Source organism: Taudactylus pleione, unplaced genomic scaffold (genome assembly GCF_031769625.1).
Source record: "Taudactylus pleione unplaced genomic scaffold, aTauple2 ptg000018l, whole genome shotgun sequence".
Lineage (NCBI taxonomy): Eukaryota > Metazoa > Chordata > Amphibia > Anura > Myobatrachidae > Taudactylus > Taudactylus pleione.
Window position 1 is genome coordinate 9,518,654 of NW_028284420.1, and position 13,628 is coordinate 9,532,281.

Sequence of the window (13,628 nt, forward strand, 5' to 3'; positions counted from 1 at the left end):
CATCTCCCAACTTTACTGTTGGGGCGTGATGCGGACAACTGAATAGCACCAGGCATTCATTTGCGATGCTATTCAACGTCGCATATAATTGAATTCCCCCCTTTGTTGGACACAGAAGGCTAATTCTGATGAAGGGGTAAACTGAAATAATTTGGCAGTAGGGAGTCCTTATTACATATTATGAAATATTGGTATTGAAGTTGGGCAGTATTTTAACTATAAAAAACCTCTTGCTATTCTTAGAGGTAATTTTACAAAGTACTTCACCCAATACTGACTTTAAATAAATGTCTGTGATGCAGTGAATCCAGTAGCTGTCCACAACCCTTGAAGGCATTCACTACCGCTGTTCTTAAAACTGTCTCTATTCACTAAGCAAAGTTGTCCACACTCCTCCCATGTAAAGTTGCCTTTCGCTCAGGTGGCTTTTCAAAGAGCCTACCAATGATGTGTAAATCTGAACTGTGCTTGCCCTGGGGAACTCTGGGTCACGGCATTGCATGTATTAAATAGGAGGAGGCAGAATGAAGTTGGTAAATGTTTTTTTTTTTTTTCCCAACATTTCCTTTAAACACTATTATTGAAGAGACTATACGGAGGCGATTCATTTAAACTGAATGTTTTTCTGGAATTGTACATTGCGCCCAGCAATATTGCTTCTCTTTCCTCTCACCCCATAGAGTTGTGCAGGAAGAGTAGCACTGTTGGGGGTACTGTAATGGGCAAATGTGTGCAGCCAAACATTGCAGTGCGTATCAGTTCATGTACTATTTGTATATTATTTTGGGCTTGTAATCTTTTAGAATTTTATGATTTCTTTGAGGTGAATGCAATTGGGCACCCAACGGAGCTATTCCATTGTCTTTGATTGTATGCCACAGCACGCGCGCTTGTTGCACCCAAACGCACTGGGTTTAGCTGCGTAAAGTGGCAAAACCCGTCTAAAGTGCTTCCAAACAGCAGCTTGCTCTAATTTCTGCTCACCACCTCAGGATGGTGCAAGCAGAAGTCTGGTCACCTGTGGGTTTCACTTTGGATCAGAACAACATTGAAAAGCTCTGTCTGGTCAGTTGAATTCCACCCTTAGGGGTATCTTTACTATAGTGCGAGTTTTTAGAAGTGGAGTTGTTGCCCATAGCAGCCAATCAGATTCTAATTGATTTATCTAGCACCTTCTAGAAGATATGGTTCAAATCTGATTGGTTGCTGTGGGCAACATCTCCACTACTAAAAACCCACACTTTAGTAAATATACCCCTTAGTTTCAATAAATTGTCCACACGGGTTTTAGCGATTCTCCCTCCATGAGGGATTTGTTTGTACAAACACAGAAAAGGTATGATGGTTTATCGGAGGGTAGTTACCCTTCCTAAAATTTCAAACATTAGTAGCCAATGTTCTTTTAAGTATCCTCTTCTATATTCTCTGTCTACATAGTTCTAGGCACAAATTATCAAAAACTTTGCTACATGCTTAATCCCTTCATACCAAAAGGCACCATTCTAACAGATTATTAACAACCTGTTTTGTTCTTGTAAAGTGGAAAGTCCAGTTTTGAGATGACCTCAGTAGTGAGAAGTACATATGCAGTACTCCTGATTTTTGCCTGAGCCGCTTCTGCATGTCCCATCACGGATGTCATCCATTTAATACAGACTACTGCAAATGGCTTTTCATGCTAAACTGGGTGCACACTGGAGCGATGTGTACCCGGACGATATGGCGGCCGACGTATTGTGTCCGCAGTACTCATCAGAGCAATGTAATGAAGGACTGAATGATCCCTCATTCCCTCCTTCATTACCCTGCATGGTGCCACATGCGATATTGTTTTATTTCCTCGCAGCACATTCTGACCGGATGATATCGCGAACGACCATGAAAACGCGCAGATTAGCCATACACACTGAACGATCTGGCTGATATGATGAATCGGAACAACATATCAGGCAGTTATCACTCCAGTGTGTACCAGGCTTTAGTCTGTTCAAACTGCTGACCTGGTCCCAATAATATGTCTGTGGGGTCTTGTCTGATTGGATAGTGATGATTAGGTTAACATGTTGCTTAGCTAAAGGCTAAATGAAAATGTTGTCTAGTTGTGATATGACATGTCTCCAGAAAGCTAATGCCTATTTCAAGACTGAGGTACATTTGAGATGCATCTGAAATGTACCCACTGTACCATAGACGTGTTTTTCTGCTATTCTACACCAACATTTTCCCAAGCACACACACACCATTCATATCACACATGGGTGTCCTTAAAATCTGAATTGTTAGAAAGGGTGTGAGGCCAGAGTTTGGAAAAGGCTAGGTTAGACTATGCAGTACTATCTCTTTTGGCTTCACTCTGAGGGCGCAATTCAATTGTTTGCAGCTCCCGTCTAAACTGCACAGGAGCTCTTATTGTTTTGTGCAACCAGCCTCTTGGATGCACTAAAGTAGAGCTTTGGCGGTGGCCCATAACTGCAGCAGCCTGGCACTTGGCATGGGAGAAGCTGCTTTAATGCGGCTAACCATTAATCCCATGCATTCTCACACGAACCAGGTGTTGGTCCACATACAGTTGAATAGCTCCTGTGCAGTTTAGACGAGAGGTACAAACAATTGAATTGCCCTCTAAAGCTGGGTATACACTAACTGACAGATATATTGGCCAATCAATTGATCTGCCATTATATATGGTGCCCTTCGACCAGTGTGTACCAGCAATATATCTATGAATGACGTCGCTCAGACACATCGCGTTGGCTGTGCTGCACAGCCGATGGCAGATATATCTGTCAATCGGGCAGTCTGTACACACATGCACCAGTGGCCGTGGGGAGGGGGATGGGACACGTCCCCTGGCCAGCGGAAACCCGTGGCCAGAGACATGATGGTTGTTCAGTGTGTATAAATGACCATCATCTCTAGATCACTCGATCTACACATATATCTGTGCAATGTGTACCCACCTTAAGCTACCTACCAGGTTTCTACTGCTGGCATATTGGTACAGAACAGTCTTTACAAAGCCAGAGACTAGTCACTGGAATGTGGTGGTGGTCCTAAGCCCAGCCTAAATTAGGGTGTTGGAGGCCACTGTACATTACTTCTGATGGTGGAGCCAGAAACTGAGACAATGTAATTGTTCGGGTTCCCTGATCAGCGCTAGATAGGAGGTCAGTCTTTAATGGTGGTCTGTTATGTCGTAGAAAGCCCTAAGCTGCTTCAGGTTTCCAGATGGCTGGATGGCAGTAGGCGTTTAATCTTGCTGTCATTGACACATGGTTTCTTCTGTGAGTGGTCTACCAATTAGTGGGAGTAGTGTCCATACTGTTTGGAGTCTTACAAGTTTATGGAGGCTAATTATTTTAAGGTGCTTTTAGATTGGCAATCCCCCACAACTCTCTATTTAATGGTATCATGGTGTAGCTGTTACCTGTACCCTTGTGGTGCAGTCATATTTAAAGTGTTGTAGAATTAGTGGACTTTAGAGAGCTGCCAGTTATGTCTTTTTTTGGTGATGCTTTCTGCCTCTATTGGCCTCCAAAAGGCAAGTGAGATGAAGATCTGTATGTATATGACACGCACATCTGTCTACATGCTGCAGAATAAATATCTTTATGCATTACTCCATTGCATTAAAGTCTGTAGCAGAAAGCACAAGGTGACACAAGCACTGGGTGGGTACGGGATGCTGGTGTTCGGGATTCCGGTGGTCAAAATCCTGACGCCGGCATCCCGACAGGTAGGATACTGACATTTGTCTGTCTAAAAAGTAGTTACTCTGATCTTCTTCTTGGTTACAATATACTTTACAAGCTTTTAAGTTGCATTATTTTGTGTTTGGCTCTTTTTTTGTTTTTTTTCTATTTCTTTTTGCTGTTTGAGACCAGCCAAGTGCAGGTTACATTGGGGTAAGGGGGTGTGGGGGGAATATGTGAAACAGTATTTGCACAGTTGTTCTAAAATGGTGTGCACATTTTTTACTATCTAGCTTTTAATTACAGTATTTTCAGTACAGGTTTTGAAATATGCTATAACTTGGCCCACCAATATATCATCGTTATGTCAGAGTAACAAAATGCAGTGGAGGCAAGTGTTTTGCTCGCTAGTAACGTTAATGCGTTCTAGCTTTACCTGAAGAATCCAAAAGCTGCATTTATATTTGCACCTATGCAGAATCCAGCAATTCTTACACACCTCTGTATGCGGCGGTGGTGTTTCCAGCATCTGCACTAGAAAAATGCTATGAGTAAATGTGATAATGTGCACTTCAGCGTCTTGTATTTGCATTTATATATTCCTTCAGGCCATATACTGGTTAACTTGCGTAGTCCATTTAAGCCTATATGATGGGAAATGTTGAAGCCAAGTCGGCATATTCATGACTGTGCCACTAAAATACACTTGCTTGTTTAAGTAGCAGTCGGAAAAGCCCCATTCCTGGTGCAAGAGATCCATGTGGAATCGCACGATTTGGCAAAGCTTTTCTGCTCCTTCTATATGCCCTCATGTTCCGAGCGTATGCCCCAGTTCAGCCATAAGTGGAGATGCATACTACTCTGAATCGTTTGTGTGCGCTTGCTCTGCTGTGGAGCATATGCAGTGCTAAAAACTGATCCATCCACAAAATTGACTTGCATGCAACTCTGAATCGGCTCTTTAATATGTGCCATCCCACCGTTTTAGCATGCCCTAATAGGGAAACTGCTGAGCCGCATGTTTAATACCCCTGCTGTACAAAGTACCTCTTAATGAGACTATTTATATCGAACCGGTCCTTGCGCCTTTGTAACCATGTTACCTGTGAAATCCACTATCCACCAATACATCTTCCATCCAATAATGGATTGGTGTAGATCAGGCCTGGTCAACCTGTGGCTCTCGGCTGTTTTGAAATGAAGACATGCTTTACAAGCTGATTGGTGGGAAATTATGCTGGGACTGGGAGTTTTACAACAACTAGAGAGCTACCGGTTGGCCAGGCTTGCTGTAGTGGATGTTAATTTGTGTGACGTTTGAGCAGTTTCTATGGCTCTAAAACTTAATGAATCTAACTGGCCAAGCTGTCGTTTCTATTGTTTTCTATGGAAAGTGTTTCTTTCCCATATTAGATGGTTATTGGAAGGTAGCATGTTTTATTTCTACAGAGCCCAGCAGTACTTTTCAAATATTTTCTATAGTTAGTGATTTTGCAATGGCTAATGTTATGACTAGTTTGATCATATCATGCTTCAACAATTATGCCCACAAATCTAGATTATACAATTGGTTTCACTTGGTGTACTAATCTCCTACACACAGTGGGGGCTGTCGCCTTGTGGGTTTAACTATGTGCACATAGAGTATGAGTATGATTTCCCTTTGAACCAGGGACGTTTTTGAGTTTCACTTCATGTTTCTGGCTCATAGTGAATTAATGGGGTGTTCTCATGAATACTGGTTAGAACCATCAAATAGCTGCTTCCAGTATATGTAAGTGAGCACAATTTAACATCTCTCAATTTATTAGTATGTTGTTAAACACCTCTTTTGTCTTTTTTTTTTTTTTTTTCCCCTTTTTCTTATAAACATTTGTTTTAATTTTCAGGTGCTGGAGAATCGGGGAAAAGCACAATTGTAAAGCAAATGAGAATTCTTCACGTGAATGGATTTAATGCAGAGTAAGTATCCACATATATTTATCAAGCATTTAATAAATTTTAAAAAATGATGCTGGCAGGTTGTAATTAGGTAGGTGTGTGTGTGTGTGTGTATGTATATATATGTGTGTATATATATATATAATATTTTTTTTTATTTTTTTTTTCATGGAACCAACCTGAGATGACGTGCACTTTGTGATATGGTGCATTATTTTGCTGGAAGTAGCCCAGGTGATGTGGTTTTGGTGAGCCTGTGCCCATGTAGCTTCAGTTTCCTGGCTTTCGCTACCATTAATGGAAAGTGGTCTGCTGCTGTTGGTCCAGAAATGCTTTTCTGCATTACCATTGCCGTCCTGTAAGCTTGAACCAGTCTGGCCATTCTCTGACTGCTCTCCTTAATAACATATACTGTATATTATGCACACATGTGTATTGTTCTACGACTACTGGTTAAATTCAAGGGAGGCACGCTGGCAAGGTGTTTTTCGCCGGATACACACTAGACGATATGTCATCTGATCCTGCGGATTGAGCTGACATATCAGGCGTGTTGTCTAGTGTGTACCCACTATGCGTGCCCCCGCTGTCCGACATCGGGGTCATCCATGCATACATGGGCGGAGCGGGCCAGCTGCCGACAATGGCAATTTCAATGGTGCCGGTGAACGACCAATCAGGCGGGCGGTCACTGGATGCAGTGAGTGCTGACCACCCGATATGTCGTTCATCTGCACCTTCAGGGATCGCCTAATGTGCACCCACCTTTAGACTTTTAAATAACATTTGAAGTAAGAGCGGGAGATGTACTATATTTTGCGTGTGATAAAGTACCAACCAATCGGCACCTAACTGTCATTTTTCAACACAGCCTGTAAAGTGACAGGAGCTGATTTCTTGGTACTTTATCACTCTCAAAGGCTTAGTACATTTCGCGCTTAATATTTTTAATATTTAGATGGGGAAATGCCCAGGTTCTACCATTAGTGATAAGATTAGTCCAGTGGTTCCCAAACTTGTTGGAATCACGGCGCTCTAGAGTATCAGCATTTCTCCTTCATCCACCAGGGGACACTGGCGGCTTCATAACAGTGGGGTATAGATGTGTGCTAACCAGGAGCTGGCACTTTAAATTTAGAAAGTGTAACTAGCTCCTCCCCCCCCCCCCCCCCCCTACGAGCCAGTCTTAGTATTGTGCCCAAGGGACACTTTTGATAATGTCAATCAGTGTGGCTTCAGGACTGGAGGCCTCCTATCGTAAGGAAAGAGAGGTTTCCAGATCTCAGAGTTCCCCGAACCAGCCTGTGCTCGTTCCCTAGCTAGGTCAGTGGAATGGCCCACAACAGCCATTACCATGTCCCGCGTCCCTTTTCTGGGGACTTTGTGACAGGTTCCCAAGAAGAGGCTGATACCCTCAGTCCTGCACAGTCAGATGACTCTTGAGGATATGCCCTCACTAGAGGAGGGCGAGCTTCATGATTCTGGGGAAGAACAGGTCCCAGAGGATCCGGAACCTTTGTCCTAGGGGATACAAGCTCGGATTTTAGCAATATGCCAGACATTAAACATGGAGGACCAGGGTTCTGCTCGGCCATCTATCTTTAGTAAAAAGCAAAGACAAACTGCCTCCTTTCCAGCATCTGAAGAGCTGGATTTTATCCTGTCTGCCTGGAAACACCCGGATAAAAAATTCCAGGTATCCTGTCTACTTGCCGTCCTAAACTTTCCCTGCAGGAAGCTTTGTGTGAGACTCCACCCTCGGTAGATTCCTTAGTGTCTCATCTGTCCAAAAAGACTGTTCTGCCAGTACCAGGGGCCATTTCCTTAAAAAAGACTTCCGCCAGGAAGTTGGAAAACACCCTAAAGTCCATTTACACAGTAGCGGGCCTGATTCTTCACCCTGCGCTAGTGGTCTGCTGGGTCAATAAGGTGATTGAAGCCTGAGATAAACAACTATCCGACGGGTTATGGACGGGACGCCCAGCTGAGGATCTTCTTCCTTTAGCAGAACAGATTGGGGAGTCGGCTGCTTATCTTGGCGAGACTTCAAAAGAGGCATGTAATCTCACTTCTAGGTCTTCCACTCTAGCAATATCGGCCCGCAGAGCTCTTTTGGCTGTGACAGTGTCAGGCTGATGCAGACTCAGAGGCCGGTGGAAGCACTTCCATTCACTGGTGACGTCCTGTTTGGACCCGAACTGGACAAGTGGATCTCCCAAGCTACAGGGGGTAAATCTACTTATTTCCCCATAGCTGCTCCAGCTTCCTGTAAACCTTATTCTGGACCATCCTTTCATGCCCCCGGAAGATTTAGAGGCTGTTCAAGAGGAGGTCCTTCCACTTCTCATTGTTCCAGAGGTAGGGGTAGAGCCGAGAGCAACCTCTACACACCAGGACAATAAGCCCTTCACCAAACTCAGTGCATGACTGGTTTCCCTATCACCTGGGGGACCCCAGGGTGGGAGCTAGTCTTCGAGATTTCAGGGCAGTGTGGGCACAATCTTTTCTGGACGCCTGGGTTCGGGACCTCATCTCAGAGCTCAGAGGTACAAACTTTGATTTCCAAATCCAACCACCTCCTCGGTTTTCACCACAGGTTTGCCAGTTTCCTATGACAGACTGGTTGTGAATGGGATACAAGAAGCTGTAGACCAACTTCTGAACGCTTGAGTGTTGGTATAGGTCCCAACACATAACTTGAAACAAGGGTTCTACTCCGGCTTGTTCGTGGTTCCGAAGCCGGACTGATCGGACAGACCTATTCTGAACCTGAAGGATCTCAATCCCTATCTGAGTTTTCAAGTTCAAGATTGAGTCCCTTCAATCTGTCATTGCGGGGCTCGAGGAAAACGAGTTTCTGGTGTCTTCGGACATAAAAGATGCCTACCTACACACTCCCATCTGGCCGCTTCACCAAGTTTTCCTCAGTGTTTCGTAATTCCAGACTCGCATATTCAATTCCAGGCCTTACCCTTCGGCTCCCAGGTTATTCACCAAGGTAATGGAAGTGATGATGGCTTTCCTTCGGACTCAAGGAGTCACGATTGTCCCTTACCTGGATGATCTCCTGAAAGCTCCTTCCAGGAACCAATTATTATAAAACCTACTGGTGACTCATAGGCTTCTCATACGACACGAGTGGATCCTAAACTTTCCCAAGTACCATCTGCAGCCAACACAGAGGCTTCAATTTCTGGGGATGACTCTGAACACGGTAAGTCAGAAGGTCTTCCTTCCTCAGGAAAAGGCAACTTCCATATTCAGGAGATGGTACGGTATCGGTGCACCTGTGCATATGACTCTTCGGGAAGATGGTTGCGACCTTCTAAGCCATTCCATACGGCAGTTTCCACTCCAGGCCTTTTCAACAGGACCTCCTCTCACAGTGGTCGGGTTTCCATCTATTCCTTCACCAATTAGTGAAGCTGGTCCCCAGAACTATCTCTTCTCTGGTGGCTGAATTAATCTCGCCTGTTGGAGGACAAGAGGTTCGGAGTGTGGGATTGGATTCTCCTCACCACAGGCATGTCTGAGGGGGTGGGGGGCAGTGACTCTGGAGAACTACTTCCAGGACCGCTGGACTCCACAGGAAGCGAGACTGCCCATAAACATTCTCGAATTATGGGCGTTGTTTTATGCTCTTCAACTAGTGCATCACCTGTTGCGGGGTCAAGCCGTCAAGAGTCCAGTCTGACAACGCCACGGCGGTGGCGTACAAAAACCAACAAGGTGGCACCAGAAGTCGAGCAGCAATGAAGGAAGTAAGCCGCATTCTACTCTGGGTGGAGGAATTTGCCGTGGCAATATCAGCAATATTTATTCCAGGAGTGGACAATTGAGAGGCAGACTGCCTCAGTTGTAAGGACGTACATCCCGGGGAGTGGGGGGCGCTCAATCCCCAGGTGTTTCAACAACTCTTACAGAGGTGGGGCCTTCCACAAGTCGACTTCATGGCGTCCAGACACAATCTTCAACTGCCTCTGTACTGCTCTTGACAAGAGACCCGGAGGCCGTGGCAGTGAACGCACTCGCAACACCCTGGCTGTTTCGATTCGTCTATCTGTTTCAGCCAATTCCTCTTCTGCCACGCATCAGGAGGGAAAGGGCCAGGTTTGTGTTAGTGGCTCCAGATTAGCCCCGCAGAGCTTGGGATTCCAACCTGAGTCTACTGCTGATAGACAACCCATGGCCTCTACCGCTTTGAGAGGATCTCCTGCAGCAGGGTCCTTTTGTCTATCCAGACTTAAGGCGGCTACGTTTGACGGTGTGGCTGTTGAAAGGGCAATCTAAAGGCGAAAGGGTATCCTATCTACTGTAATCCCTACTATGCTCTGGGCCCGGAAGTCTGGAAGACTTATGTGATCTGGTGTAAACGGCAGGTATCATCCCCTACAACGTTCAAGGTGTTCAGGCTCCTCCTTTTCCTGCAGGCAGGATTCTCAGCGGGCCTCCTTGGATCCCTGAAGGTTCAGGTTTCTGCTCTGTCCATTTTCTTCCAGAAGAAACTTGCCTTACTCCCGGATGTTCAGATTTTTTTGCAGGGGGTTATCCATGTGCAACCACCCTTTGTCCCTCCCACGGCTCTGTGGGATTTGGATCTCATCCTCTCCTTCTTGCAGTCTTCGCTGTTTGAGCCATTGCAGACGGTTGAGTTTAAGTACCTTTCGTGGAAGGTGGTGATACTTCTCCTAGCCCTGGCTTCGGCCAGGCGAGTGTCGGACCTCGGGGCTCTTTCCTGTCGTCCTCTGTACTTGGTGTTCCATGAGGTTAGGGCTGAACTCCGTACGCAGATGGCATTTTTTCCTAAAGTGGTCTCTGCATTCCACATAATCCAACCTATTGTTGTGCCTGTTCTTCCAGAGGACTCACCAGCTTCCAGATCCCTGGACATCATTGGAGCTATCTGGATGTACGTGGATAGGACAGCATCTCTACAGAAAACAGATTCCCTGTTTGTGTGCTGTATGATGTCGCTCGTCCTGGTTGGTTGGCTTCCAAGCAGACTATTGCACACTGTATCCGTCTGACCATCAGGCAGGCCTATGTGGCCTCCTCCAAGGAACCTCCGGCTTCCATCACCACGCATTCTACGTGCTCGATGGGTCCCTCCTGGGCGTCTGCCTGCGGGGTTTCCAAGGCTCAACTTTGTCGAGCAGCCACTTGGTCAGGCCGACATACCTTTTGTCTGGTTTTATCGTTTTGATACATTAGCGGCCTCTGCCTCTCAATATGGCCGCGCTGTTTTGTAGGGTTCTCAGCACTGTCCCACCCGGGATGGCAGCTCTGGGACGTCCCCACTGTCATGAAGCCTCCAGTGTCCTCTAGGGCAGTGGTTCCCAAACAATTTTGAATCCCAACGCCCTAGAGTATCTGTATTGTTTTCACGACACCCCTAAGTTTTACGTTTAAGAAATTCAGAAAAAAAAATGAAGTAAAATAGTAAGGTGAAGTAAATTGTGCTACCCTGCCATCCTTAGGCTCAGTTATATGGTGGTGGACAGATTTGCAATTCTGTTTGCCCACATATTTACATTACATTGACCATAAATAAGTTTGATTTGGTGCTGAACCACCAACCCTGAGGCACCCCTGTTTGGGAACCACTGCCCTAGTGGATGAAGGAAAAGACAGGTTTTTGGTACTTACCGATAAATACCCTTCTCCGATTCCACAGGGGACACTGGATGCCCACCCGGCGCTGTTTCTTCCTGCCATGGTTGGTTGTCATCCTACGTTATGACTGGTTGTTTTTCTTTGTTCTACTGTTTTTTTTTTTAGAACCTTTTTACTCGTTGTGGTGTTTGTCATTCTGTGTACTTGCTTCACCTCCTCCTCTGCAGTTTCTTTCCAGCTCTCCTCGGGTACAGTTTCCGAAGACTGGCTTGTAGGGGGGTATAGAGGGGGAGGAGCTAGTCACATTTTCTAAATTTAAAGTGCCAGCTCCCGGTTAGCACACATCTATACCCCACTGTTGTGAAGCCTCCAGTGTCCCCTGTGGAATCGGAGAAAGGGATTTATCGGTAAGTACCAAAATCCTGTTTTTTCCACGGCACCCGTGGCCCAAAAGTTTCTTATTTCTGATACCCCTCTTTGAGTAGCGCTAGGTATTTTGGTTGTGTTTATTGGGAAATTCTGCAAAATTTTAATTTAGTAAATTGTGCTTATGTCACCCTTAGGTTCAGTTATGTGGTGGGTGACAGGGCTGCACTTATTTTTGTCCACATGTTGTTTGATAGGCAAAACCAGTGCTAATGGCTGCCAATCAGACTGACTTAAAATCATTTTATTTGGTACTGGACCACCAACCCAAGGCACCCCTGCAAGTGCCCTGAGGCACCCCAGGTTACCACGGCACCCAGTTTGGGAACCACTGGATTAGTCTGAGCAATTCATGCTTTTTGGAATTGCAAATGAACTTTACTGAGGCACAAACCAGTGGTATACCATATCCTACCTGAAGCTGTTCACATTTACGTAATCATGTCTATGCTTTTGGATTATTTTTCGAATTCAAGAGTTTTTGGTTATTGTATGCATTAATGAAATAGAATGAAAAAAAAATAAACCTTTAACACCGTACAGATATGAGTGATCATTCATTTAACAATCAAAACAAAACATGTAGTGTTTCCACTAGAGGCAGGGCAAGGCGCTGGGGGTGCTGGCAGGGAGTCGATGCATGTGCCAATGGGGGGGGCGTGGCTTGTCAGGGAGGGGGCGTTATTGGGACACTCCTCGAATTTATAAAACTTGGGGTTGTGCCCAGCACTTATGGAGCTGCTGGGTTCCCCCCAAGCTCTGCCTTCACGGTGAATAGATGCCGTGCGCATGCACACTGTCTATTCACCCGGCAGTGATCAGTCACTGCAACTTTTCCCACCCGTGGGACACTGGCCTGCGGGTGGGAAAGGCTCAGGGCATGCTGTTTTAGCAGGTCACCACTGAAAGGACAGGGTGTATTTGTCCCTTTTAAAATCTGGCAGGGTATGGTGCCCCGTTAAAACAAGCTGGCGGGAACACTCACATGAGTACATGGTAATATTACAATTTGTTAAACATAGGTACTGTGCACAAAGTTGCTAACATGGTTATCTAGCCAGGTACTCTAGAAGAATGAGAAAAGGGGGAAATAGGAATAAAGGGCTCGATACACTATTGCACCGTGTGTGGCGATGGGGGATCCGTCGTCCGACATATTGGGCGTCCGCACACATGGTGTGATCGGGTGGCTGACGGCCTGATATGCTGGCTCCCCCCTGTCTCACCCGCATAGCAATCCATGGGATCGCACATCGCATCCCCTGATCTCATGGTTCTGCAGACAGATCAGAGGGTGCGATGTACGACCCCGCGGGAGTGCGCTTTGCCCGATATCTGGGCCATACACTGCGGTATGGCTATATCGCACAGTGTGTGGGGGCCTTAACACAAATAGGTATAGTCAAGACATACTCTGGTAACCCAGACACACATTCTTACAGAGATAGCAACCTATAGGCTACAGAAGTGTGTACTCCAGCTTAGTACAAGAGTAAGTTTAAAAAAAAAAAAAAAAACACATATTGCAGACATCTCATTTCTAATGTTCTCAAGACTGCAATGCTTTTGGATTCTTGGAGAATTTCTGTACAAGCTGTCTGTCAGTAACACTGTAACAGCCTGTGCACTATGGAAATTCATTCTCTGGGGACCATTTTGTGGCACAGGAGTCTGCTTCCTAGCGGCATCCACATTAGTGGAATTTAACTGCAACTCCATAGTCTGTTTATTTAAAGACCGGTTTCTTTTAAAAGACAATGCATGATCATGGGAAATGACCTCTGCCCTTATTTTAGCTGTACTGTGTTGGAGTTTTGATAAGATGTCATAGTATAATGGTACCACATGTTTCACGGCAGTGACGTGGTGTGCCCTGGTTCATCCACAAGTAGCGTCTTAAGTGTGAGAAGAAAGGGGTTAAAGTTGAAATCTCTTTCTGGTCTAGAAGTTTGCGAC

The 13,628-nt window shown here is 45.5% G+C and overlaps 1 protein-coding gene across 2 annotated transcripts in view; it reads left to right on the top strand.

The window, feature by feature from the left end:
* Positions 1-13,628, top strand: part of GNAS (GNAS complex locus) — a 250,293-nt gene that overhangs the window by 172,264 nt on the left and 64,401 nt on the right. For both annotated transcript variants that reach the window (XM_088442481.1, XM_088442489.1), the window contains exon 2: positions 5,582-5,654. In XM_088442481.1, the coding sequence (XP_088298607.1) occupies positions 5,582-5,654 (73 nt within the window). The remainder of the gene's footprint in view (positions 1-5,581; positions 5,655-13,628) is intronic.